The following is a 24,112-nucleotide window of genomic DNA, read 5'->3' on the forward strand; positions in this document are numbered from 1 at the left end:
GGCCCCCTCCCCCAACCCAAACCTGGGAAAACCATCTTCTCAGGCCAGGGCTCTGAGAGCCCCCAGACCCTTGTGCCCCAATCCCGCTCTCTTCCCTACTCATTGGGCCCCCACCTCAATTCTCTTCTGGTGGCCCAGGAACCTGCACCTGCTCACTAGCCACCCCAGCTGGCCCTGCTGTGCCTGCCTGTCACCTCACCTCTCTGCTGCCCTGCTACAGTCCCTCTCCCCGCAAGGTCCCCTTTCCACCGGAGACTATGAGTTCATCTACGTGTGCATTTATTACGTGCACATGCATTTCTAGGGGCACGAACGCAAGTTCGAAGGTCTCCTTAGATATGTGGTATCTGCCCACGGATGTGCATATTTTTCACATGTGTGCATCTGTACATGTGTGTGTGTGCACCAGCTGCATTTCTGTGCCTCTGACTGTGGGTGATGTCGGAGGCTGTCCACGCATGTGAGCCTCCACAGGCCCGGGTCTCTGTGTGTAAATCCTGACGTGAGTCCGTGTGTGCATGTGTGCCTTCGGGGATGCCTGTATGTCTGAGCTGTTGGTGCGTGAGGGGGTGGATCTCGGGTATGTCTGAGTGTCAGTGAGGAACACTGGCTCCGGAGCTCCCTCGCATGTGGAAGAAGTTCGTGCGGCCACACACACAGCTTCGGACCTGGGACACCAGCCCCGGATCCTGCACCGAGTACCCCGCGGGGCCTCCTCTGGGCAGAGCCGCAGGAGCAGAGGAGGCCCTGGGGGACGGGAGGTGGGGTGCAGAACAGGACCCGGGGCGGCATCCCCGGCTGGACCTGGACTTCAGTGGGGCTAATTGCGTGCGTGTGTGCATGTGTGCGCGCGTGTGTGTGTGTGTGTGTGTGTGTGCAGATGTGCAGATGTGAGGCCCTGGGTGATGGGGAACCCGATGGGTGCCTCTTCCTGGCTTTCCTTGTCCCCTCTCACCGCCAGGAGGTCACTTCCCAGATCCTTTTTGTCCTGACTGCTGGGCCCCCCCACTCCTGCTCCCACCCTGCTCACCCGGGGTCCCCTCAATGACTGGATTGCCCCGGACGTGCCCTGGACAAGACCTGCTCTCCAGGGCCTTGCCAGCCTCAGTCCGTCTGCAGCCCCACGGCCGGCTCTTCACTGTCCCCTCCTCCCAGGGCCACCCTGGGCCACCAACGCTGCCCCTCCCCGCCAGCCCCACCACGCGGGCCCTCCCACCTAAGACTCTTACTCCCTGCCCCTCTCTCTGGCCTCCTTTGGCGCAACCCGGTCCTGCCCTCCGCTCCTCCTTCCTCAGTTCCTGGTCCCCTCTCCAGGCCACCCCTGCCCTGTTCTTCTTCAACCTTCTGAACCCCTCATCTTGCAGCCCCGTGTCCCTCGTGTCCCTCGTTCTCTGTCCCCGCCGCGTCCCCTGGCCCTGTGCCCTGCTCTCCCCTCTCTCCTCTACACCTCTTCTCCCGCCTTCAATCCCCATCCTGTTCCCTCGTCCCAGGTGCCCAGACCTCGGCTCCGGGTCCCCAGCTCCGAGTCCCTCGGTCCTCTCCCCTGGGGCCCGGGGGGGCCTCTGTCCCTCAACCCCAAGCCCTGGGGTCCCCGCCCCGCCTCCCCGCCGGTCCCTCGACCCCGCTCCCCCCGGGGTGCACCCGCCCCCCCAGCCCGGGGTGCAGGGAAGGAAGTTGCGCCGCCCCCGCCCCCGCCCCCGCTCACCTTCGCCGCGCGCCGCGGACACGCAGGTGGCCGCCGCCGCGGCCGTGACGACCCAGAGCGCGGGGGGCAGGCGGCCCCGGGCGGGGGCCATGGCCCGGCCTCCAGCTCGCCGCAGCCCGCGCGCTCCCCGCTCTCCGCAGCCGGCGGCCGGCGCACACCCGGGCGCACACGCGGGCACCCGCCCCGGGTGGGGGCCGGCCCGTCACGGCGCGGAGCCAATCAGCACCGAGGCGGGCTGGGGGCGGGGGCCGGGCCGGCCGGGGCCGGGGATGGGGACTGGGATGGGGATGGGGACGGGGCCGGGGACGGGGCCGGGGACGGGGACGGGGACGGGGCCGGGGACGGGGACGGGGACGGGCCGAGCCACCCGCCGGCACCGACGCCCCCGCGCGCCCCCCGCGCCCCCCGCGCCCCCCGCGCCCCGCGGCGGCCCCTCGCCAGGCCCCGGGAAGCACTTCGCGGGGGGAAAACTCTCCCCCCGTCCCGCGCCCCAGTGACCCGGCACGAGACACCCCGCGTTTAGGGGGCGCAGCGCAGACCCCAGAACCCCTGGCTGTGTGGCCTTGGGCACGGCTCCCAGCCTCTCTGAGCCTCAACTTCCAGATGACAGTCTCTGCGTCTAGGGCTGTTGTGAGAACCCGACTCAAGGACTCAGGTGAGGGCCCAGCACAGGCACACTGCCAGGTGCCCCGAGTGGCAGCTGCCCCCCGAGGATGGGGACTGTCATTCCCCGCCTTCCCCTCCCCTGACTTCCCCCACCTCCCGGTCCATTCCCAGGAGTTGGGATCCCGCCTTCCTGAGAAGGCTGCAGGCTGTGTGCAGAGGGCAGGGGCCTGGGGGCTCCCTGCTGGGGCCCTGCCTACCACCCTCAAGGCTCCCGAGCACCTGGAGGGCCAACCTGTCCTGGAGGCAGGTAAGACACCTGCAGCTCCTGGGGGCTGGCCCTCAGGGCTGGGTACCCGCTGGGACAAGTCTAGACTCTGCCTCGGACCTAGCTGGCGCAGACGGCTGCTCAGCTCTCTCCCAAGGCACTCCCGGCCCCTGAGCTCACCGGGTTGGACGGTGGCTAGAGCGAACAGAGAATGATCGAGGCCCTTTGGGGTGGGCGTGCCAGACTCCGCTCCAGGAGCCTTATAAACTTGCTCTGCTTTAAGCCCCACACAGTCCTGCAGGGGAGGTGCAGCTAAGGACCCTGGAGCGAAGAAAGAGAGACCATCATTCGTTTAGATCACACAGCTGGTTAAGAGCTAGAGACGAGCTCAGGTCCAGATCCACTGGACTCTAAAACCCACTTCTTTCCTGTGCATCTTTTCACAGAAAGGAGGAAGGTAGCTCAAGTTAGGAGGCTTTCCTAGCACCAACTGCTCAGACCACCTGCCTCAAAGATGTAGTAAGCCCCCTGTTACCAGAAGCATTCAAGCAGACACCAGCTAAAGGCTGTTCAGGGATCCTGTGCAGGGGGTGGGGCTTAGAGGGAGCAGGTTGGACTAGACCCTGAGGGGCAAACCCCAGTGCCCACATGAGACAGGCGGGCATCCTGATGAAACCCACTCGGGGAGGGGGGGGGGGGCTTTCCAGCTCCAGCCCACATTGCTGTGGGAATGGGGGCCTGATTTTCTGTGCTTTCAAGAGAGGTTTTATAGCTGGAATTTTATGTGCTATCTCCTAATATTTAAAGTTGGCAGCTGATGCAGACATTTTAACAACAGCGCAGTGTGGGCAAGCCTGTGGGTAGAGCAGCCCCTGCTCCCGGGACTCTAGACCTTCTTGCAGGGCTCCTGAGGCTGAAGAGTTGTGGCTGGCAGCTCGCTTCTGGGGCACTGGGGCAGCGAGCAAGGCAGGATAGAAAACTGCACCCCGAGGGCAGGATGCAGTCACCAGCACTGCTGGGCACCTCCTACCCCAGCCAGGGCGCCCAGAAATATTTGTTGATGGGTGGGAGGCTTTGCCAGGGGCGGGGGGTGGTGGTGGTGGCTGGGGCTCTGCACTTCCAGGTCGAGGTGGAGCCAGCCGAGCCTGGGTTTTGCCCATTTCGCAGGCTCTGGCGCTGGGGGATCCTTGCCCATCTCCTCCGTAAGCAGGAGGGGCGGTTCTCTGTCAGGGGTCTGCCCCATATTCCAAATCCTCCTTAGCAGGATTAGAGTGGAACTGCCTTGCCAGAGTTCCGTGGGGGTAGGAGCAGCTTGCATGCGAGCATCTCCTCACCCTCCGAGACCCCCCACGGTGGCCCAGCCCAGGGGAACCCTGTCCCCGGGTCCCTCCCTCCCACCCCTATCCCTCGGGCTGTTCTCTGTTTCAAAGGAGCAGCTTGCTCCCTCACTAATGGGAAGGAAGGAGCTGTTAGAGCCTCTCCTAGAGAAATGGGTGTCTCAGCAGAGCCTTTGGGAAGAGAGTGATGCCCCTCCTCTCCGAGTGGTCGGGCAGGCAGCTGCAGAGGGGCCCCGCTGGGGGCAGGGGGCAAGGCTACCCCCCACCCCCCCGTCCGTCTCTGTCACCGCCACCACCGCCACGACCCTCGGCGCATCTCCCAGGCTAGACTCCGCATCCCTTCTCTCACCCAACCCCTGCTTTCCCTCATTTCAAAGGCAAGGAGAGTGAGATTCGTGAGGACGGATGAATGGAACAGGAAGCTGGGCGGGATCTGGGATGCTGGTCTCCCCTCCCGGACTGGGCTCCTATGGAGGGTCCTGGCTGGGTGCTACGAGAACGATGGATCATTGAATGACTGAATGAATGGACGAGCAGCCGTCCAGGGGTCCACCCCCCACTGGCCAAGGACTTGAGGCCACCATCGCCGAGGGCCGTTTCTGGGCTGCAGGGTGGCTTGCTTTCCGGAGCCCTGTGCAGGTGTGCCAGGCAGGCCTGCCAGGTGGGCTCGACGCAGCTCTCGGGGGGTGTGAATCTGCCCATGCTCACCCTCTCCCACCAGCACCCGGGCCCCCTGGGACCCCGCTCCAACAGAACAGGGAGGTGGGGGTGAAATGGGCAGAACTGGACGTGGCCATGCAGGGCGGCCCCTGACTCCTGCCCCTACTTCACAGCCCCGCCCCCAACCCGAGACACTTCTGTAGGCATCCTTAGTCGGGGAGTGGGAAGGGGAGGTGCAGGGAGCATGACACAAGCTCCATGATGTTCCCCATTTCCTGCAAGAGGTACCCTCCCAGGACTATTTCTTCTCACTTCACCTTTCCGAGCCTCAGTTTCCCAGACTAGGTGAGGATAATGAGGATGTGACCAACTCAGAGGGTTGCTATGGGGCTCGCGTGAGTTCACCGGTGCAAACATGCTTGGGGACCTGTCAAGAGATCTGGGATGGGGGAGGGGGGCTACTACTGTATTTTAGAGGATGAGGCTGTCCTACACCGCAAGGGAAGAACTGCACAGGGCCCCCCCGCCCAGCCCAGGGACAGGTAGACGAGATGCTCTAGCAGGAGGTGGGTGGGTGTGAGTGCTCCGAGTGGGGGCAGCGGTTAGATGTTAACTCCCACCCTAACCCCTGCCTTGGATGTCTTGTCGCACCAGGCTGTCTCACACAGACTCCTGTGAAGAAGCCCCCTCCCTACCCCTCAGCCCCCACCGCCCCCAACCCCGACCCACAGACCCACAGCCCCTTCTCATCCTCCACTGCCTTTATTCTGCGAGGGGACTGCAGGGGGCACATGCCTCATCCTTGCATAGAAACCTGGCCTCCTCCCCTGGCTGGAGGATGGAGCCACCTGAAGTCTTGGGAAGAACCAGATTCCTAGCATGCGGCCTCACTTAGGGCCTCAGCATTCCCATCTATAACTCGCCCATTCCACCTGTTTTCCCGAGTTGTAATGGGCACGAAGGGAACGTGGCGCTGGCACTCCACTGGAGGTAGGACCGTGCCCAGGACGTGCTTGCAGGCTGGAGGGGAGGCAGCCCCCCGCCCCCGCCCCCCCACAACAGGAGTGAGGAAGTAGCTCAGGTTTGCATAGGAAAGATTTACCCCGAGCAGCACGGCAGCAGGGGGAATGTGTTTACACTCTGTACTTTGCCTCTGGAGCCAGGGCAGGAATGCCTGAGACAAACCTGTCAGACGGAGATGGAGCGTGCGCCACATTCGTAATTCACTTTTTTTTCCCGGTAGCTGTATTTAAAAAAGTAGCAAGAACAGGGGCCAAATTGAAAGTAATAATATATTTGTTGAGTGAGTGTTGCCTGGTACGCAATATTAATTTACTGATCAATTCACTAATTCAAGAAGGCCGTATCGAGCCCGTCCCGGGGCGCCGGGCCAGGTGCTGGGATGAAGGTGGTGGACCACACGGACGCGGTCCTCGTTCTCACGGAGCCTCAGCCTACCGGGGAAGCAGATAATTAAAGAGGCAATTACAAAATCCCTTTCCACGTAAGGGAATATCTCAGAAACTGTAGGAAAACTTAAAATAAAATTTACAATTTAAAATATTTCACCGAAAAAAAAAAAAAAAGTCCTCTCGAAGCAGAAAATACTGAATGTAATTTAGCCCTTGCTCGGCGGCTCAGAATCATCACGGTGAACAAAGAATCATTGAATATTGATGTGGAAAAGGACTTCAAGATGAGTTCATTGAAGCCACTGGTGGTGGGACAGCGTCGGACAGAGGCGACTGCAGGACCACCGGTGGCGGACCAGCTGGCCTTGGGCGCCACGTGACCCCGGGCTTCTCTGCTTTCCTAGGGTGACCCTGTCTTCCCTGGCTCCCCGGCCGCCAGCTGCCTTCCCGCTGCTGCTGGGCTCCTGCCTGCGACAGTCCCCAGCTGCCTCCTGCTTCTAATGTGGACGGAAAAACCACGCATGCTATTAGAATTGTATGTAGAGTAAGACTCCGTGGGCTCTAAGCGAGGGACCTCCCTGTTAGTGAAGCCCGCTGCTTAGTGTCGGGGACGGGGCTGCCCGGGGGTCTCCTCGGGTACCTCTGGCTGTTCTCAGGATATTTGTTCTCAGGCTGGAGGGTAAATGAGGTGTTGTTATAAATACCTAAGAGGCTTATTAATGGCTGGGCATGCACAGACTAATTGCTTCCTCCTGTTTACATATAATCAATCACTTCCACAGTTTGGAGCACCAGCGGCCGCAGAACCGGGTAGAAAGAGGACCACACTGGGGTAGGCCTCCGAGGACCGAGGACCGGGCTGGTGCGCGAGGTTTTCCTGTCCTGAAAACCAAACCACACCCTCCCTTTGTTCCTCACTCCCCTGGCCTATGCTGTCCCCCTCTCTCCTCCCCACTCCCAGGAAACTTCTTGAAGGAATTGTGTATTCTGTAGACTTCACTGCTTTCTCTCTCCATTCCTCCTCAACTCTTAGCCCCTCCACTGTCCACCTCCACCCCCACCCCCGACCCACAACCCCGGCTCTTTGCCCTGTGCCTGGGGTCGGCCAGCATTACTGTCTACCCAGCTGTGCAAGTTAGGAAACTGAACTTTGTCTCCTTCTCCATCAGCTGAGTATCCAGGACATCCCAAATCCTTTGATTTTACCACCAAAACCTACCTTGAACCCATCTGGGATGGGTTCTGCTCCTCGCCATGGTCACCAGCCCGGTCTGAGCCCCCGTCACCTCCCACCAGGGTGACTGGCCTCCGGGTGCACTCCCTGGGTCCCTTCAACCTCACACCACACCCCAGCCAGATGGCCATTCACTGCCAAAGATCACGGTCAGCCGTTGCCCCACACCTTCTCCTCCCCTGAATAGAGCCTTCTCGAGCCTTCCACTCTTCTCTCTGGATTAAGACCCAAGTCCTTATCACACCTGCAAGGCCCAGTCCAGTCCAGTCCAGGCACCAGCAATTCCCTCTCTGCTTTCTTGAAGGTATTGCACCCTCTCACACACACTTTGTCCTCTGGTCCCTGTTCTGGAACATTCTCCTACCTCTGTACCCCCTGTTCATCCTCAGGGAGCCATGCCTGGGTCGGTGCTCTCACAGACCCTTGCCCATCTCCATCAGCACCCTTGGCTCAGTTTGGAATCTTACCTGCACGTGTGTGGTTCCTTGATTCGAGCCACCGTCCTGTGAGACGAGTCCCTGAGAACAGGGACTGCCTCTGCTCTTGCTGGACACCAAGCCTTCAGCGTCTGGCACATGAGCCGCTCTCTATAAGGATTTTTGCCTTGTCCCTGGCTCCCTTTGGAGGCCTGGCCCAGGCCTGGAGCTGGTGCTAGATTCTCTCGGCCACTAACAGCCCATGTGACTTTAGGCAAATCTCACTACCTCTCTGGGGCGCTGCTCAGCCTGGGGGAAGGTCTCCAAGGGCTCCTGACATGAGGATGACATGGCACAGTATTCACTTCGCCTGTTAATCTTAACGACAGCCCTTTGATGTAAATTCTATTATTATCTATACTTTAAAACGAGAATAATGGGGGGTGGGGGAGGTGACATATTTGCCCAAGAAGCCACAGCCACTGAGTGGCAGGCTGGGGATTTGAACTCAGATCTGTGCTTCCAGAGCCCACTTGCTTAGTCGTGAGGCATTGGAAGGGGGGAGAGGGGTGGGTGCTCAGAAGAAGGGAAAGTGCAGAACGTGGGGCTGGTCACAGGGAGGGAGAGAGCAGATGCCACTTGGCTACTGATCTGTGGGGTACCCGGTGGGTGTGCTGACCCTCACTAAGCTCCTCAGGCTTCTGGGGGAAGGTAGAGGAGCTCATGGCCCCCAGGAGAGACCACTGCCGGGCACCCACAGGGGACGGGGCAGGGAGGTTATGCTAAGTATGGGGTCGGAGGGCCTCACACCCTGCTGGAAGGCTGGATCGTCGGGCCAGGCCTGGGACCAGGGCCACACTGGGCCTGAGCTCTCAGCCTGACCATGGGCTGTAGCAGGGCTCCTCCCTATGGGGTCCCAGGATATCGGGGCTCCTGGCAGCAGGTGGGGGAAAGCCTCTAAATGTGTTGGGAGGCAGCAAAGGGCTCAGCTCTGGAGTCACACCTGGCTGGGACCCCCCGGCCTGACCCTTGCCGCCTGCCCTGTGGCTTCGGGAACTGGCTTCCCCTCTCCAAGCCTCAGGCCCTGACCTGTCCAACGGGGACACTGCCACCTGCCCTCATATTGTGAAGATTGAAAGGGTTTGTGGCGCACAGTAGGCCCTCCTGCGTCTCAGCCTCGGCCCCACGCCCCCCCTGCCTCCCCCAGCCCAACCCCAAGACCTCCCCCAGGGAGCAGGAGGGAGCAGGCCATGGCTCATTATCAGAAAGAGAAGTATTAATATCCCTGATATTAAAAAATAACCTTATCATCATTCTGCCTTGTCGGGAGGAGACGAGCCCACATCAGCATTCTGACAGATGGGAACAGCTCTCTGTGTTTGCGGGTATTTGCGGGAGAGAGAGAGAGAGAGAGAGAGAGAGAGGAGAGAGGGAGGGAGGACACAGTGTGAGAGGGAGAGAGCCTGGGTGACAGTGCCTTGTGGGTGGGGAGGCCGGGGCTGCGTGGGTGGGAGTGTGGGGGCTGCGGGCGGGTGGGCGGGGATGGCACCTCTCCCTAGCAGGGGAATAGTTTTAGGAGGGTGACTTGGTGATCCCCATTATTGAAAGTATTGAAATGCTAAGCAGCTCTAAAGATCTCTGCCTGATTTTCATTAAAGCTGCTGAGGCGGAGGGTGCGCTGGGAGGGGCAGCGGCTCCGGCTCCGGCTCCGAGGCTGCCTGGGAAGGTCTGATGACAGGAGCCAGCGCCGGGGTCACCACCACGCAGAGGCCGCGGCCGCCTTTCCAGCCGCCACCACTATCACCGTCACTGGTCACCACAGCCCCTGGGGGAAACCCTGGCCCTCCGTGAGGCCATCTCGGTCACCGAGCAGCCTGGTGGCCGAGCTGGTGCTGCGAACCCAGCTACCCCAGGGCCCCGTGTGGGCCCACCATCTGCCCCCGGCTTCCCGGGCCCACGGGCTCCTCTGTCCTAGGAGCAAAGGACCCCAGTCCCACCTGCATCCCAGTCCTTCCATCCATGTTTTCTGAGGCTGGGTGGTGTGGGGGCTTGGGGGGGGGGCACTGGGTGCGGACGGCACGTTGACTGCTCTCCGGGAGCCGCCAGCCCCATGGTCATGTCCTGGCCTGGCCGTGTGTAGGAACCCCAAGATGCTAAGAAAGGGTCGAGAGGAACGAAAGCTAAACAGCATGGTGATGGTGTGCACGTGGGGAGGAGGAGCGGGGGAGTCACAGGTCCAGAGAGGGCAGCTGACTTGCCCAAGGTCACACAGCCAGCAACAAACATGGGACCAGATCCCAATATCCCAGCTCCTCGCCCAGTGCTCCACACGAGACCGTCTCCCCTCGGAGCAGCTGGGACAAGGAGAAAGGGCAGGGCTGTGGGTTTGTTCACACGTCAGCCTAGGGGTGAGGCGGGGTGGGAGAGTCCCTGTCCCGCTCCCCAGCAAGGCGGGAGGAAATAGCTGGAAGGGCTCATCGTTTGTGGGGTGCCCATGGTGGGCTGAGGCTTTACAGTTCCCCTCTCCAGTAACCCCGCTCCAAGACTTCAGGGGTATCACGCCTCTTACGTTAGGGCTTCCAGAAGGTGCAGAGAAGGAGAGCAAGCTGTCCAAGGTCACCCGGCCAGGAAGCAGCCAGACTTTGATGTGCACCCAAGAGCGTGGGACCCTCAACTCTGGCTTTGTCCCCCTCCGCCAGACAACCACCCAGGGGCGGGGGGCAGGTTTCTTGGGAAGGAGATAGAGTGTGACTTGGAAGCTAGAGACCTACCTTCGGTGGCTTGGGGTCACCTACAAGGAGCTCCCAAGGGTCTAGTTTGATTTGGAATTGTCCCCCAAGCAGACTTACTCTGGGATGCCTGTGGAAGAGGGGCCGAGAGCCCAGGGCTGCCGGGGCCCAGGCTGTTTGAATTCTCGCCAGGCTGTTCCTGCTGTTGCTGCTCCTGGCCCAAGGTCATTTGTTCGGTGAAGAAGCAGCTTCTCAGCCCTGCGTGCCCCGCCCTCCCTGCTCTGAGCCGAGCAGGGAGGCTGAAGGACAATGTTCCCGGTGAAAGCAGATTACCCCGCGAGTGTGAGGGGCCGGCTGGGCGGGATGGCACTGTGGTGACAGGTCCATCAGGCGCCTCTCCAAGGGGATGCTTCCCGGGGCTCCTGGTGACAGGCCCGGGCTGTGGAGGGAGTGCTGATGAGGTGGGGACAGCCTGGCCCCCCTGGCTGGAGGCTCTGGCCTCTGGGCAGGGCCTCCGACTCTCTGATGCCTCCTCCTGAGAGGCCCCCCCGGAATCACCCAGCTCGGACCGTCCCCTGCGTCTGTCCCCCCTTCTCCTGGCCACGGCCTCCCTGCCTCCAGGTGCCCCACCTCCAAACCCACTCCACGGCCCCGGGGCCCTGCTCACTGCCCCAGGAGAAGGCCGAGCTCCTTGGCCTGCAGGGGAGCCCTTCGCAGTCTGGCTTCTGCTCCTCCCAGGGGCTCGGTCTCAGACTCCTCTCTGCGGCTCCAGGCCCCTGCACCTGCTCCTCCTTCCTCCTGGCACCCTGCTGCTCCCTGCTGCCTCCCCAGGGGGCCTAACCTCTACTCCTCCTGCAGCTTAGACTCACCTCCTCCTTGAACAGAAGCCCTGCAGTCTGGGTTAGGGCCCCCCGGGTCCCTGGACTTGCCCCTTCGTCATCCTCCTCGTCCTGACAGCTGGCTGTGGTACACTCACGCGTGTGGGGCGTGTGCTAAGTGCCCACATCGCTTCGCTCCATCCTGGCTCTGACCAGAGCGTGGGAGAGGCCTGTGTGGCTATCCCACCCAGCAAGCTGGGGTGCCTCATGTGTGCCCACTTTATAAAGGGGGGGGGAGCGATTGCTCAAAGGCACCAGCAGGTAAGAGGCTGATGTGAGCCAAGAATTCCAGGATCCCGACTGTCCACACTTGGTGCCATATGCCACCCCTGGTATCTCAGTGTCTGGGGCTGGCTGTTCCCTGGTTCTGGCTGGAGGTCAGCCCTGTTCAGCCAGTCTTTGGCAGGGACCAGAAGCACCCCCCCCCCCCCGGGGTGCCCTGGGTCTCTGAGCAGCTTTCCATGGAAGATAGGGGTTGGACGGGGTGGGCACGTGCAGGGGGGACAGAGGCTCCCGGTGTAGCTGGGAGTCCACAGCCTCTCCCCTCTGAGCTCCCCTGGCCCCTTTCTGCAGCCTCCCAGCAGATCCTGGCGTTCCTGACCCCGCTCAGGAGTGACCTCCAGGCTTCCAGATCTTGCCTCCTGCGTGCAATCCCATCCCCACGCTTCAGACTAGGCTCTTGACCCCACCCCGCTCCACTCGCTGGCCCCCTGGCTCCCAGGGGTGGCTGGAGGGGGAGGAGAAGCATCTCGGACCCTGGACCCTGCCTGAAGCCCTGTCCCCTGCCCGTCTGGGCTTGGGCTTGCTCGTCAGCCTGTCCCTCCGCCAGAGCTGTGAACCCCACGTGGAGCCTGGCGCTCTGGCCCCACCTCCTCTCCCCACCGCTGCCTGCCGAGGGGCTGTGGGCTGGCGGGGGCTGGGGATGATGAAGTCGTCTCAGAAGGAAGAAGCTAAAGATGTAAACGAGCCCGTGAAATCCCCGATGACAGCCGTGACCACTGTGGCTCCAGCCATTAAACACGGAGCTTTAACGGCCCCTGGAATACACCTGGGGCACTTGTCAGCAGCTCCTGCTCAGCACACGTGCAGGCTGTGTCCACGCGTGCACTCGGGAGCGTGCACACGCGTGCGTGCACACACAGGCTCGGTGAGCACCACAGAAGGGTGGGACAGGACGGGAAGTCCCCTTGGCCTAAGATGGGGAGCCTGGGGCCCTCATGGCCGCCTCCCCTTTCACCCCGTGTGTGCATAGGCTCCCCGGTCCCCTGCACCCTCCCCCGAGGCTGTGATGGGCAATATCCACGCGTCCTCCCGCCCCACAGCGCAGCGCAGGACCTGGGCTCGGACGGGAGACGGTCGCATCACCCATCCGGAGGATTCCTGAGAACCTCGCGCTTTGTCTGAGGCCCACGCGGGTGACTCGAAAGCCCGGGCTGGGGACTCTGGGCGCTGAGTTCTGGCCTTGCCACACGCTCCGACGCGACCTTGGCCCCCTGTATGACCAAGGCCTCCCCCTGTTTGGCATTAGGGAAAGTCCCTGTCCTGCCCTGACCATCAGAGCATCGGAGCTGGGGGCTCCCACAGCCTGGCCTGGCCTGGGGCCTGGGGGCGCCCCCGAACCCTGCGGGGCACCGGGGGCTGAGGAGGCCCCAGGGGGGGAGCTTCCTCCGCGGACCAGCATTTTCCTTCACCTTCACGCGGCACTTAGCAAAGGCACGTGGAATAGACTCAGGGAGGGTTGGTTAGTCTAGATGTAGCCGCCGAATCCTGTAAGAGTGAATTTTCAGGAAGCCTTGGGGAGTCTCTCCTGGGTCAGCTCCCCGCCAAGAGAGTTCTGTGTCCTGGCTCTTGCTTTCCTCTCCAGGGGAGGGTCTCACCACCCCCACTTCCCCACTCAGAGCAACAATTACTCTGAACCTGCAGGGCCCTGCTCCCTGCCCCGGCTACTGTGCTCCGTTGGCTGGTACACCCCTCTTCCCTTGCCCTGTCCCTTTGCCCGGGTTACTCACACCTCCGGTCCCCAGGTCTCCAGAAGGCCTCCTCTGGTTCCCCACATCTGGCTGAGGTGTGTCTTCATGCTGCCCAAGCTTCTGAACATCTGCCATCACAGAACTTATCACAGTGGCCTGTCCTTGCTGGGCCGCATCTGTCCTCTCCAGGCACCTGGGGTGTGGGGGCCAGGGTGGTGTCTCCCCCAAGGCTGGCCCGGCACATGTGGGCATCCACATGGACTTGCCGAACGAATGAAAGACCCAAGAGCAGCTCAGGGTTGCAGATTCCGGTGTGCAGTCCTGTGGTTCCCACTGGTTCCTACCTCGTGACTGTGGTGCCCACCCGGCTCTGCAGGCACCCGAGGGCCTGCCACCTGTGGCCCATTCTGGGGCCAAGATGCTTTCCGTGGCTGCCTGTGTGGAGAGCTCAGGGCTGCAGGCGGGCTCAGCTGGGGATGGTTCTTCAGTGTCAGACACAGGCCGGTGCACAAGAGCCAGCTGCTCCCTCCGGGCGCTGTTTCCTCCCTGGGGTGGGGAGGGGTCCTCTCTCCCACTCACGAGGGCCTCAGGGCCCCATCTTCCAAATGACTCAGGGACTTTCCACCTTCCCAGGGGTTGCCTGTCTCAGACACACAAAGCGGGGTGCCAAGGACTTTTCATTTTCAAGTTCCTGAGCAGAAAACTGCCCGTCCTTACCTGGTGGTGGCTTGTAATAAGACCAAATTGCAATAAGACCAAACTGCAAGGGATTATCTGTGGTAGGAAAAGTCAGGCTGGTGGCGGGGGGGGGGGGGGGGGGGGGGGGGGGGGCAGGTCACAGTGGGGAAGGGGGCGGGCCTGCTGGGAGGTCCAAGACTCCAGGCTGGTGGAGGGAACAGTGATGGGCCTATGATCCGGATGGGAGGGACCGGAGGTCGCCAGGGGAAGTTCACGTGCAGGCAGTTGGCTCGTGACAGACGTGGAGCCCCTGAGGGTGGACACATTGGAAGAGTCCTAGGAGGAGAGGATGGGGGTGGGCAGTCAGTAGGCAGGAGGCACGAGCGAGCTACTTAACCTCTTGGTCCCCCTTTCCTCATCTGTAAAATGGGGATCCTAGTAGCTTCCCACGGGCAGTTGTGAGGTTGAAATGAGCTTTCATAGACACAGCTTGGAACAATGCCTGATGCATTGCGGTGCCGTCGCGACCGTCGCCGATGCCCCTTCGGGCTGCTGGCATCGTCACAGTAACGGCGATCCTTCACGGAGTGGCGACGGCATCCAGGTGCCACTCACGTAAGAGCTCCCTTTGTCCTCATCACACTCAGCGTGCAAACTCGAGGAGGCCTAGAGCGTGCTCACTGGCCCCAGGTCACCAGCCAGGGAGCAGCCGAGAGCCAAGGACCCCAAAGCGGTGTGTGTGGAGCGCCCACACTCAGCCCTCTCCCCAGGGCCTGGGGCTCTCTGCCCAGGGCTCCTTCCTGACCCTCAGCCCCTGGTTTCCAGAAGCCCTCTGTTTGGTGGTGTCCCGGGAGGGGTGGGGGGCCTGTGGGCAGAGGCTCTTGGCCTGGTGAGGCTGCTCCGAGGGAGCTCCCAGAGGGTGACCACCGGAGGCCACGTGTGGGGAGCCCAGCCCAGACCCTGGCATGGTGGCCCTGTCCAAACCCCCTGGCCACCATCTCATTTCCAACGGGGACTCTTTAAAGAGCGATGACCAGCTTGCTAGGGGACTTCAAAGATAGTATTTGATGAGTTTTAGCAGCTTCAGCAAAACTCTAATTTGAATTTCAGGCGCTGGTGTGTGATTTCCTCGGTGACAGCTCCGAGGGATGCTCGGCTCGGCTGTCATCCAGTGGGGCCTCTGCTGGCTGCAGCAGCCGCCTGCCTTCCGAGGAGGAGAGACGGGGCTGAGAGGAGCTGGGGCCCCACGGAAGCTCAGGGGGAGAGGCACACGCCAGTGACAGCGAGAGGGCGGGCAAGGGAGGGGACCCGGAGAGCAGACACGGAGATCAGGGATCCGAGAGAAGCAGGAGGCTGGAGGGGAGGGAGGGGCGTCTGAACAGGGGTGAGGTTGGGGGCACGTGCGGGGAGGAGAGCCTCCAAGAACCTTCCAGAACCACGAGAACGACGAGAACCACGGAGGCAGGAGGCAGGGAGATAAAACCCAGAGGGGAAAAGGCGAGAGGAGGGGGAGAGGGAGAGACAGACCCATGGCCACAATCCAGACGGAGGGAGGGAGCCAGAGAGACCCCACGGACAGTGAAGCCCGAGCACAGGGGTGGACATGGGGACACAGAAGACAGCAGAGGGGAGGCGGGAGAGGGAAGGGAGGATGGGAGAGGGGTGAGGAGACCCCGGGAAAGATGCTGTATTTGCTAAGTGAGCTCAGTGCCAGGCCTGTGGGCAGGGCTAGGGTCCCGGGGGAACTAGACAGGGTGGGGGCATCAGGTGGCAGGAGAAGAGCGTCAGGTCGCCCAGCCCCTCCCTTCCCGCTGCCGCCGCCCCTCCCACCTTAGCTGGTGCTCTTCCAGGGGTGAGGGGCACAGCCCTGGGGCTCCCCCACCCGGGCTGCTCAGCACCGCCTTCCACCCCAGCCCGGGCCCTGCAACCTTTGGGGCCCAACCCCAGGGCAGTGTGCAGGAGGCGGCTCATTTCCACAGAGCCTGCCCCACGCGTGTGCACACACACACACACATGCACCCACACTTGCAACCCCACCCCCCAGCACTGGGAAGGAGAGAGGAAAGGGAGACACAGGAGGAAAGAGGGCCCTGGGAGCAAAGGAAAGGTCACTCCACCTCTCTGGGCTGCGTGCAGCTTCCTCCTCTGCAGAAGCTCGGGAGAGAATAGCTCACATCCCAGGGGGGCCTCGGAGGGTGAGGGGAGGTCATTCACACACAAGGTTCAGTCCAGCCCTGGCTCCGGTGAACCTCAGCTGAAGGGACACGCATCCAAACATACGGACCCTGGGTTCTGAGGTCGGTTCTCCCCACGAAGTCACTCTTCCTGGGGGAGGAGGAAGGCAGTGCCCATCTCCCTTGTCTTCTCCTTCCAAGCTGAGCAGGACGGCGAGGAGGCCAGGAGGCAGGGAGGCTAGCCTTATGGGCAGCTCCTACCTCCAAGGCCACGCAGGTCTCCCGCCTCAGAGCCCCTGTGACTGTGGTCCAGAAGGGCCCCCTGCTGGGTGGGGAGGGCCTGGGAGGGAGAGGCAGCCCACAGCCCCCGACGGGACCACAGCCCTCGTGGGTGTGTGGGAGTGGAGGCTGGCGGGCAGGGCAAGATGAGAGTTCCAGCGCAGCACCACCAGTACCGCTGTGCTAGCAGCCCCTGATCACGCGTGGCTATCGAGCACTTGAAATGTAGGGGAGCCTGAAATGAAATGACTCTGTATGGAAAAAGTGCAAAAAAAGCTCATGAGCTTTTTAATGTTAATTACGTGTTAAAATGAAAATAATTTGGATGCATTGATTAAATAAAATATATTACATTAATCTCACTTGTCCCTCTTTACTCTTTCAATGTGGCTAATAGAAAATTTAAAATTCCAAAAAAAAAAAAAGAAAATTTAAAATTCCAAAAAAAAAAAAATTTAAATTCCATGTGGCTCAAGTTATCTTTCTATGGGACTGCACTGTTCTAGGACATCTAGACAGCTGAGACTCCAAACATCCACTTTGCTTGGGAGTGACGGAGGGGAGACTGAAGCCACCCCTGAAAGCCCCTCCCAGAAGCAAAGGGACTTGCTCCAGGGGCACCTGGAAGATTCATACGTAGCCATCGGGTGCAGCGCTGGGGAGACCAGCGTGGGCTCCTCTGGCCTGAGCGGGCCACCAGCTGGGCCGCAGGGAGGGAGAAGGCCGAGCTCCTGACAGCTGCAGGGAGGGTGAGGAGCTGGGAAGGGCTCCCAGTGGGGCTGGTGCCGGTCCCAATCTGGGGTCGCCCCACGACAGAGGCCGGAGAACCAGTGGCACCCCTGCCACCACCCGAGGAGCGAGCTCATTGACAAAGAGGGGAGGCGAGGCTGGAACTGTGGACACTTCTCAAGGCTGCGGTGCTTAGGTGGTTAAAAAAGGGCAAAGGAGAGTCCTGAAAACACGACCTGCTGTTGCTGGACGAGGACCCCCAGGGGACCCGCAGGGGGCTGTGTGGAGAGCAGAGCTGGCTGGGTGACCCGGGCCGGCCCCTGAGCCTCTCTGGGTGCCTGCCTCCTCCTTTGTGGCCTAGCGTCTACGAGGGCAGGCTTGGGGGCCACGCGGACCCGGCCGTGGCTCTGCCACTTACCCGCGACCCTGAGCCAGTCACTTAACCTCCCTGGGGCCCCCATTCTTCACCTGCAAAGGGCGCCCCACTCCTACCTCGAGGCCTGCTGAGGCTGCAGGCTGAGCTGCCCAGCTGGGAGGATGGGCAGATACAGGCCGGCGGGGCGCCTTGGCCCAGCGATCAGGGCCTGGGTGCCGGCACCCAGGGGTCCCTTGTGGAAGCTGAGGTCGTGCTGAGTGCGCTCGGGAAACGGAAGGAGGGCGGAAGGCGGCCCCGGGGGGCGGGCGGCAGGGCCCTGGGCGGAGGAGGCACCCGAGCCGCGCTTGGTGCTGACGCCGCCCGCGGATCCTGCGGTTGGAGAGGCTCCAAGGGCCGCCGACCTCACACCCCCCGGGGCCCCGGCCCCTCCACTGCCCCCGGCAGGCTCTGCCCGCTCAGCGGAGGCCCTGACACGGCACCTCCGGGGCTCAGGCCGGCTCCGCCCGCCCGCAGCGGTGCCACCTCGGCCAAGTCCCTTTACTTCCCCAAGACCCCGTTTCCTCACCTGTTCTCTGGGGACGGGCGCACCAACGAGGCTGCGCTGGCTCCCGGTGGGGCCCCTCGGGGGACAGTCCAGCCACTGAGGCCCTCTGGCCAGGCCTCCGCGGTGACAGCGGCAAGTCCCAGGACCAGGGAAGGGAGAGGCCGGCGGCTGGGGGTTCCGGCCTGGGCCCGGGGGCCTGGGTGCTGCTTCGGCCTCCGCCCGGCCGTGGGGCTGGTGCAGAGCTGGCGCGGGGGCTACTGGCACGTTGGTAACCGGGCAGCGAAGTATGAGGACATGGTGAGCGATGAGGAGGCTGGGAGGCTGCCAGGAGGGGAGGCCGGCAGGGCTCAGATCTCGGGGGGCCCTGCTGGGCTAAGCTGCCAGGACTTCATCTTGGGCGCTGCGGTGGCTGGAGCCAGGGGACCACCAAGTCAGATCCCTCTGACAGTTGTAAGGTCGGTGAAGACAGCTTTAGGGCCCCTTAGGCCTTTCCTTTACTGGCTTGGGGTCCCCAGGGCCTCCGGCTGCCTCCCTCCCATCTCCTCTGCAGCCTGGCAGCCCCCGTACTTGAAAAGGGCCCCAGGACAACGAGAGAACGTGGCTCCGGGATGGACAGCCCAGGCCACCCTCGGGGAAGCAGAGCACAGAGGACCTGGTTAGGCCCGTGCATCTGCCTCCCTAAACCCACCCCTGTGTCTTCTCACCCGATCCGTGCCTGCTTTCAGCCGGTGGGTTCACACCCCAGCTCCCCCACTTACTCCCTTTGTGGTCTTGGGCAAATGACTAATTTCCTGCCTCAGTCCCTGACCTGTAAAATGGGGAGGAATCTTCTCGTTTGTGTGTGTGTGAGCTCCTCTATCTAGCGGCCACGACAAGGGCTTCCGTGAGCCTCCCTCTGCCTAGCACAGGGGAAGTAGGCAGGGGAAGGGATGGTGCTTCTGTCCCATTTGAGGGACAGGGAAGCTGAGACTGAAGGGAGGCGGTGTCCAAGCACACTCGGCACACCAGGGGCACAGCTGGGACCAGGACTCAGGTCCTGTTTTGGCACCTGGTCTAGAACTCTTTCCACTCTATTAGGTGTCATTATACATCAGTATCTCAAGTTGAAGGGTGAAGCTCTAATGCGGGGATTCCAAGTAACTTCCAGTAGCTCAATGTTATTCTGAGCTGAGGATGCACCAGGAGGATATTGTCTCCCCCAAACCCAGTCTGCATCCCACTTACCCAAAGGAGTCGTTCTGCGTACACATCTGCATTCTCTGCCCCTAGACAGGGAGCTGGGATCCGATGCACTGGCCTTCCCCAGAACTGTCTAGCAACCGGCTGACATCCTGCCTGGCCTAATCTCTGGAACTTTCCTGATGCTACGGCCCCTGCTCCACCCCCCTGCCCCTGGCATGGCTCTTGTCATTGAGTATAATGATTGCCTATTTCCCTGTCTGCCCCTTGCTAGATTGTGGGCTTCAGGGCAGTGTCCCTTAGCTGGTCCCCTCTGTCCCCAGCACCAGAACTGAGCCCTCTATTATTGTGGTCAAATGAGTGTGTGCTCTAAGCCCTGACCCTCCCCTCCTTCCCCTAACCTAGTGCTTCTTATGGTTTTATTTCAGTATTGCTCCCCACGGAGTCTTGTAAGACATTTTCTCCCCTCGCCTCCACCCCCGGGAAATTCTAGTACCACAGACATACTGTGTATCTGTGTATGTACTGTACGTACCGTGCGTGTGTCTGCGCCGTACACGTGAAGAGTACGGTTCTTTTCACCCTCTGACAGCCGAGCATCGTCCCCCTCGAGAACCCAAGCCCTAACCCAAGGCACTTGTGAGTCCTGTGGACTGCAAACCGCCCTTGCTGGTGGACTTTCTTGCTTCACCACAGTTAATCACTTCTTGGTGGAACATGAAGAGGGCAACATTGACGTCAGGGCACATTTGCTGTTCACATGGTGTTCTGGGAGCAGGAAGCTCTGCCCAAGCTGTGGGGGCCCAGCTCAGAGGAGGGCAAGGGCAAGCTGGCCTCACTGGGGTGATGGGAGGGCTCAGTTGGTGAGGCTCTTAAAGATTGTCTGGTCCAGACTAATTTCACTGATGGAGAGACTGAAGCCAAAGAAGGCATGTGGAGGCCTGGGGGTTAGAGAATTTGTAACCAGACTATGAGTCTTTTGAGGGGAGGCCATGTCTTACTCGTTCCTGTATCCCCGTTGCCCGACATTGTGTTTGATGGGGGTTAGATGTGCAGGGTGTGGTGAATGAACACATGGATGATGGTTGGATGGATGGATGGATGGATGGATGGACGGACGCAGGGATGGATAGATGGACGCATGGATGGATAGATGAATGCATGGACGGACAAAGGAAGAGCAGACTGATGCCGGATCCTTCCCCGCACTGAGGAGGCGGAGTCCAAGCTGCAGCTCAGGTCTCTAGAAAGCTTTGGTGATGCCAGGTGGGCCTCAGAAAAGAAAATAGGAACGCTGGAGAGAGTGATCTCTAACACCCCTGACTGCAGACTCTCACTTCAACTGTCCACCCTACCCCTCTACTTGGGTGTTCAACAGACATCTCAAACCTAGCAAGCCCCAAAGTCAACTCCTTGTCTTCCTTCTAGGACTCACCTTCTGTGGCTTTCCCCATCACAGCACATGGCAACGTTCAACCAAAATTCTTGGGTGTCACCCCTGGCTCTTCTCCCTTCCCCTCGGATCCCACATCCAGTCCATCAGAGAGATTCTACTGGCTCTACTTTCAGCATCTGACCACTCCTCACCACTACCCTAGTCCAAGCCATCATCCCTTCCCTGCTTGGCTAACAAATGAGCCACTCAGAAACTGACTTTGGTCACAGTCTCATTTTCATTTTAAAATTCCGAGCAAAAAAAAAATAAATAAAAAAAAAAAAAATAAAAAAAAAAAAAAATAAAATTCCGAGCAATTCTGCTGTGATGGGATATGACAACAGCCCTTAAGTAATCCCCCAGCATTCCCCCTTCTCATTTATTCTTGACCCATAGCCTCAACACCGCACCCAAAACACACCAGTGGCTGGATCCTTCACGTGACCTAGAAGGTCCTATATCTTTTGGATCCTGATTTTTTTTTCCTAGCTTCCTCTCCCACTACTCTCTCCCCTGCCCACTCTGCTCTGGCCACACGGCCTCCTCAGTATTCCTCAAACAGGCCATGTGTACTCATGCCTTAGGGCCCTTGCACTGGCTGTTCTCTCTGTGGGGGGTGGGGGAGGTCCCTCCCCTGGACACTCACATGGCCAATCCCTCAAGCCATCCGGTCTTTGCTGAAGTCATTTGCTAAGCGAGGCCTGTCCCGGCCACCCTACTTAAAACTACAACATTGCGGCATTGCCAGTGTTCTCCTGGACACTCGGCATTATCCAGCATTCTATGCACTTTACTTGTTGTCTGTCTCCCATACTAAGATATGAGAGCAGGGGTTTTATTCTGTTCTGTTCACTGTGGCAGCTCCAGCACCCAGAACGCTGTCTAGCCCTTAGTAAGTGCTCAATTGATACCTGTCGAATGAATGAATGAATGAATGAATGAATGAATGAATGAATTCTGGTTCAGGGATGTGAGAGGGGTGTGGCGGGGCCATGCCTGTCTCCAGAAGCCTTCGGCAGGGCATGATCTTTGTTCTTTGGCCACTTCGTGTGCCCTCTCGGCTCGCTCACTCAGCAGAGGCCCAGGGATCTATAGAGGGCTAAGACATGAACACAAAGACCATATAATTGCACTTCTGTGAGAAACCCAGACTAATTCATAGAGAGAGGACGTAGAGTGGTTTCCAGGGCCTGGAAGGAGGGGGGAATGGGAGTGATGCTAGCAGATTTGGGGCTTCTTTCAGGGTGATGAAAATGCTTAGTGGGAAGAGCTTCAGTATGAAATGATGAGAAAGTTCTGGAGATGGATGGTGGTGATGGTTGCACAACAGTGTGAATGTACTCAATGCCATGGAACTTTACACTTAAAAATGCTAAAATGGAAAATTTTTTTGTTTTGTATATTTTACCACCAAAAAAAAAAAAAAGATGGAAAAAAAAACCCCAACCAACAGAGATTACCACATGCTCCATATTGTGGATCACACAAGGTATCAGAGAAGCCCAGAAAATGCTCTGGCTGGTGTGATTGGAGGCAATTTTCTGGAGCGGGCTCGGTGCTTGACACCGCAGGGGTGACAGCATTGCTGATGAGGAAACCGAGGCTCGGGGAGTTGCAGAACGTGCACATGGCAGCGCCAGGCCCAGAGCCCTGACTTCTCTGCTTCCAGTGCTATGGAGGAATTGCAGGCAGCTGGAGAGAGGCCCCTGGAGGCTGTCAAATCCAGTCACTGGGTGGGGGTGGGGGTGCTGTAGAGACTGACTTCACACGGCTCGTGGGTGACAATGCATTTAATTTTCCTAGGACTTCTTATAAACATGCTGACACGTTGCCACAAGTCTCGTTAGCTCCAAGAGAAACAAAAGTTGCATGTAAATTTATGGTACGCTTTAAAAAAAAAGTGTGTTTAATTGAAACAAGTACCTTCCAGGACAACAGTCGTCAGAATGCCAGATACAGGAAGGTAGGCCTGTCCCGGGGAGCATGATGGGCCCCAGCTGCTCCCTCCACGGGGCTGACGGTCGGCGCCCAGGCAGCACTTGCAGTTTAAGGCTGTCCCCTGGAAGATGGGGAAGGGAGAGGGTTTCCTGGTGGCACTGGGGTGCCTTCTGTTTCAGCTGAGCTCTGGTCTGGAGCTGGTGACGAACAGGAACAGGAACGAGGCATCTTGTGTTTATAGCAGTGTGACCTTCCAGCAAGAGCTGGGTGATCTTGGACAAGTTCCTCAACCCTGGTGAGCTCCAGTGTACTCACCTGAAAAATGGGCTAAAAGGAACGTCACCACAGTGTATGAGCATCCATCGCGGTGGAGGTGGAGCCCCTGGTGTGGACAGTGAGGAGGATGACAACAATGGAGGAGGGCACAGGACGGGGACGGTGCTGACCTGCTGACCGCAGGAGCAGGAGGCGAGAGCTAGCCTTAGTGAGCAAGGGCAGGCACTCTCCACCTGGTGGCCGCTGCTTACCACTCAAGTGCCTGTCCCCCTGGCACCGGGCACCCATGCAAATGTCACGGGATTTGGGGACCAATAGGGTTAGACCTGAATTTGGGTTCAGTCACTCCCCGTAGGACTCTCACCCAGCATGATAGCTGTTAGCCACAGGTGATTATTTAAATTAAAATTTAAAATTCAGTTTCTTGGTCACACTAGCCACATTTCAAACGTTCAAAGCCACATCTGACTAGTGATTCCTACATCAGACAGAGCAAAACAGACCATTTCCCTCACCACAGGGGATCCTACTGGGCAGTGCTCATCTGCCGACCTGAACGGAGATGTGACTTCTGCACTGGGGATGATGCACACAGCCAAGCCCGTCCCTGCCGTGAGGACTCTGGCTGAGCCCCGAGTCCCCTTATTCTCAGGGCTTAAGTAGTGCTTTTTCTTGCAAAGTGGATGGAATGCTGGGTCCAGCTGCTCTGATTGCAGTTCTGCTACTGACTTACTGGGTGACCGAGTGAGGTCACCTCCTGGAACCTCAATTTCCTCATTGGCAAAATAATAATTCATGCTCTTTTAGCCTCAGAACATTGCTGCCAGAGTCAAGCAAGTAAATGATTCAAAATGCACTGAAATATGGGGACCAGAGTGACAAAAGGGATAGCACAGTGGAGTGGGAAAAGCCTGCCTCTCGTGTCAGACAACTGGACTGCAATCCTACCTCTTATTAGCTGAGGACCCTTAATGTCCACAGAGGAGGCTGCGTCTGAATTCCTTCACCATAAGAGGAATAATGAAGACACCTCAACTTTCATCTTGCTGTGAGGCTCAGTAATGACCTGAAAATAGCAGAGCACTACTCAAGAATAAGGCATTATGGGATTACTGTTGCCTGCACAAGAAATGAGGGAGGCCAAGCTGGGCCAAGCGTTTGTCACCTCGTCTTCTCTCTCTGCTCCACCTGCCTGAGAGTCCCACTGCACCAGCTGAGAGCCCTCCTGCTCCAAGCCAGCACACCAGGTTGGAGCAGAAATGCTCCACACCCAACAGACCAAGGCAACCTGT

General features: G+C 59.7%; 1 protein-coding gene across 1 annotated transcript in view; it reads right to left on the minus strand.

Annotated features, from left to right (window-relative positions):
• EPHA8 (EPH receptor A8) overlaps positions 1-1,796 on the minus strand; it is a 33,663-nt gene extending 31,867 nt beyond the window's left edge. Inside the window, exon 1 of the mRNA XM_041767129.1 lies at positions 1,706-1,796. Coding sequence (XP_041623063.1) covers positions 1,706-1,796 — 91 coding nt within the window. The remainder of the gene's footprint in view (positions 1-1,705) is intronic.
• Between the last annotated feature and the right edge of the window lie 22,316 nt (positions 1,797-24,112).

This window comes from Vulpes lagopus, chromosome 8 (assembly GCF_018345385.1).
Source record: "Vulpes lagopus strain Blue_001 chromosome 8, ASM1834538v1, whole genome shotgun sequence".
NCBI classification, from domain to species: Eukaryota; Metazoa; Chordata; class Mammalia; order Carnivora; family Canidae; genus Vulpes; species Vulpes lagopus.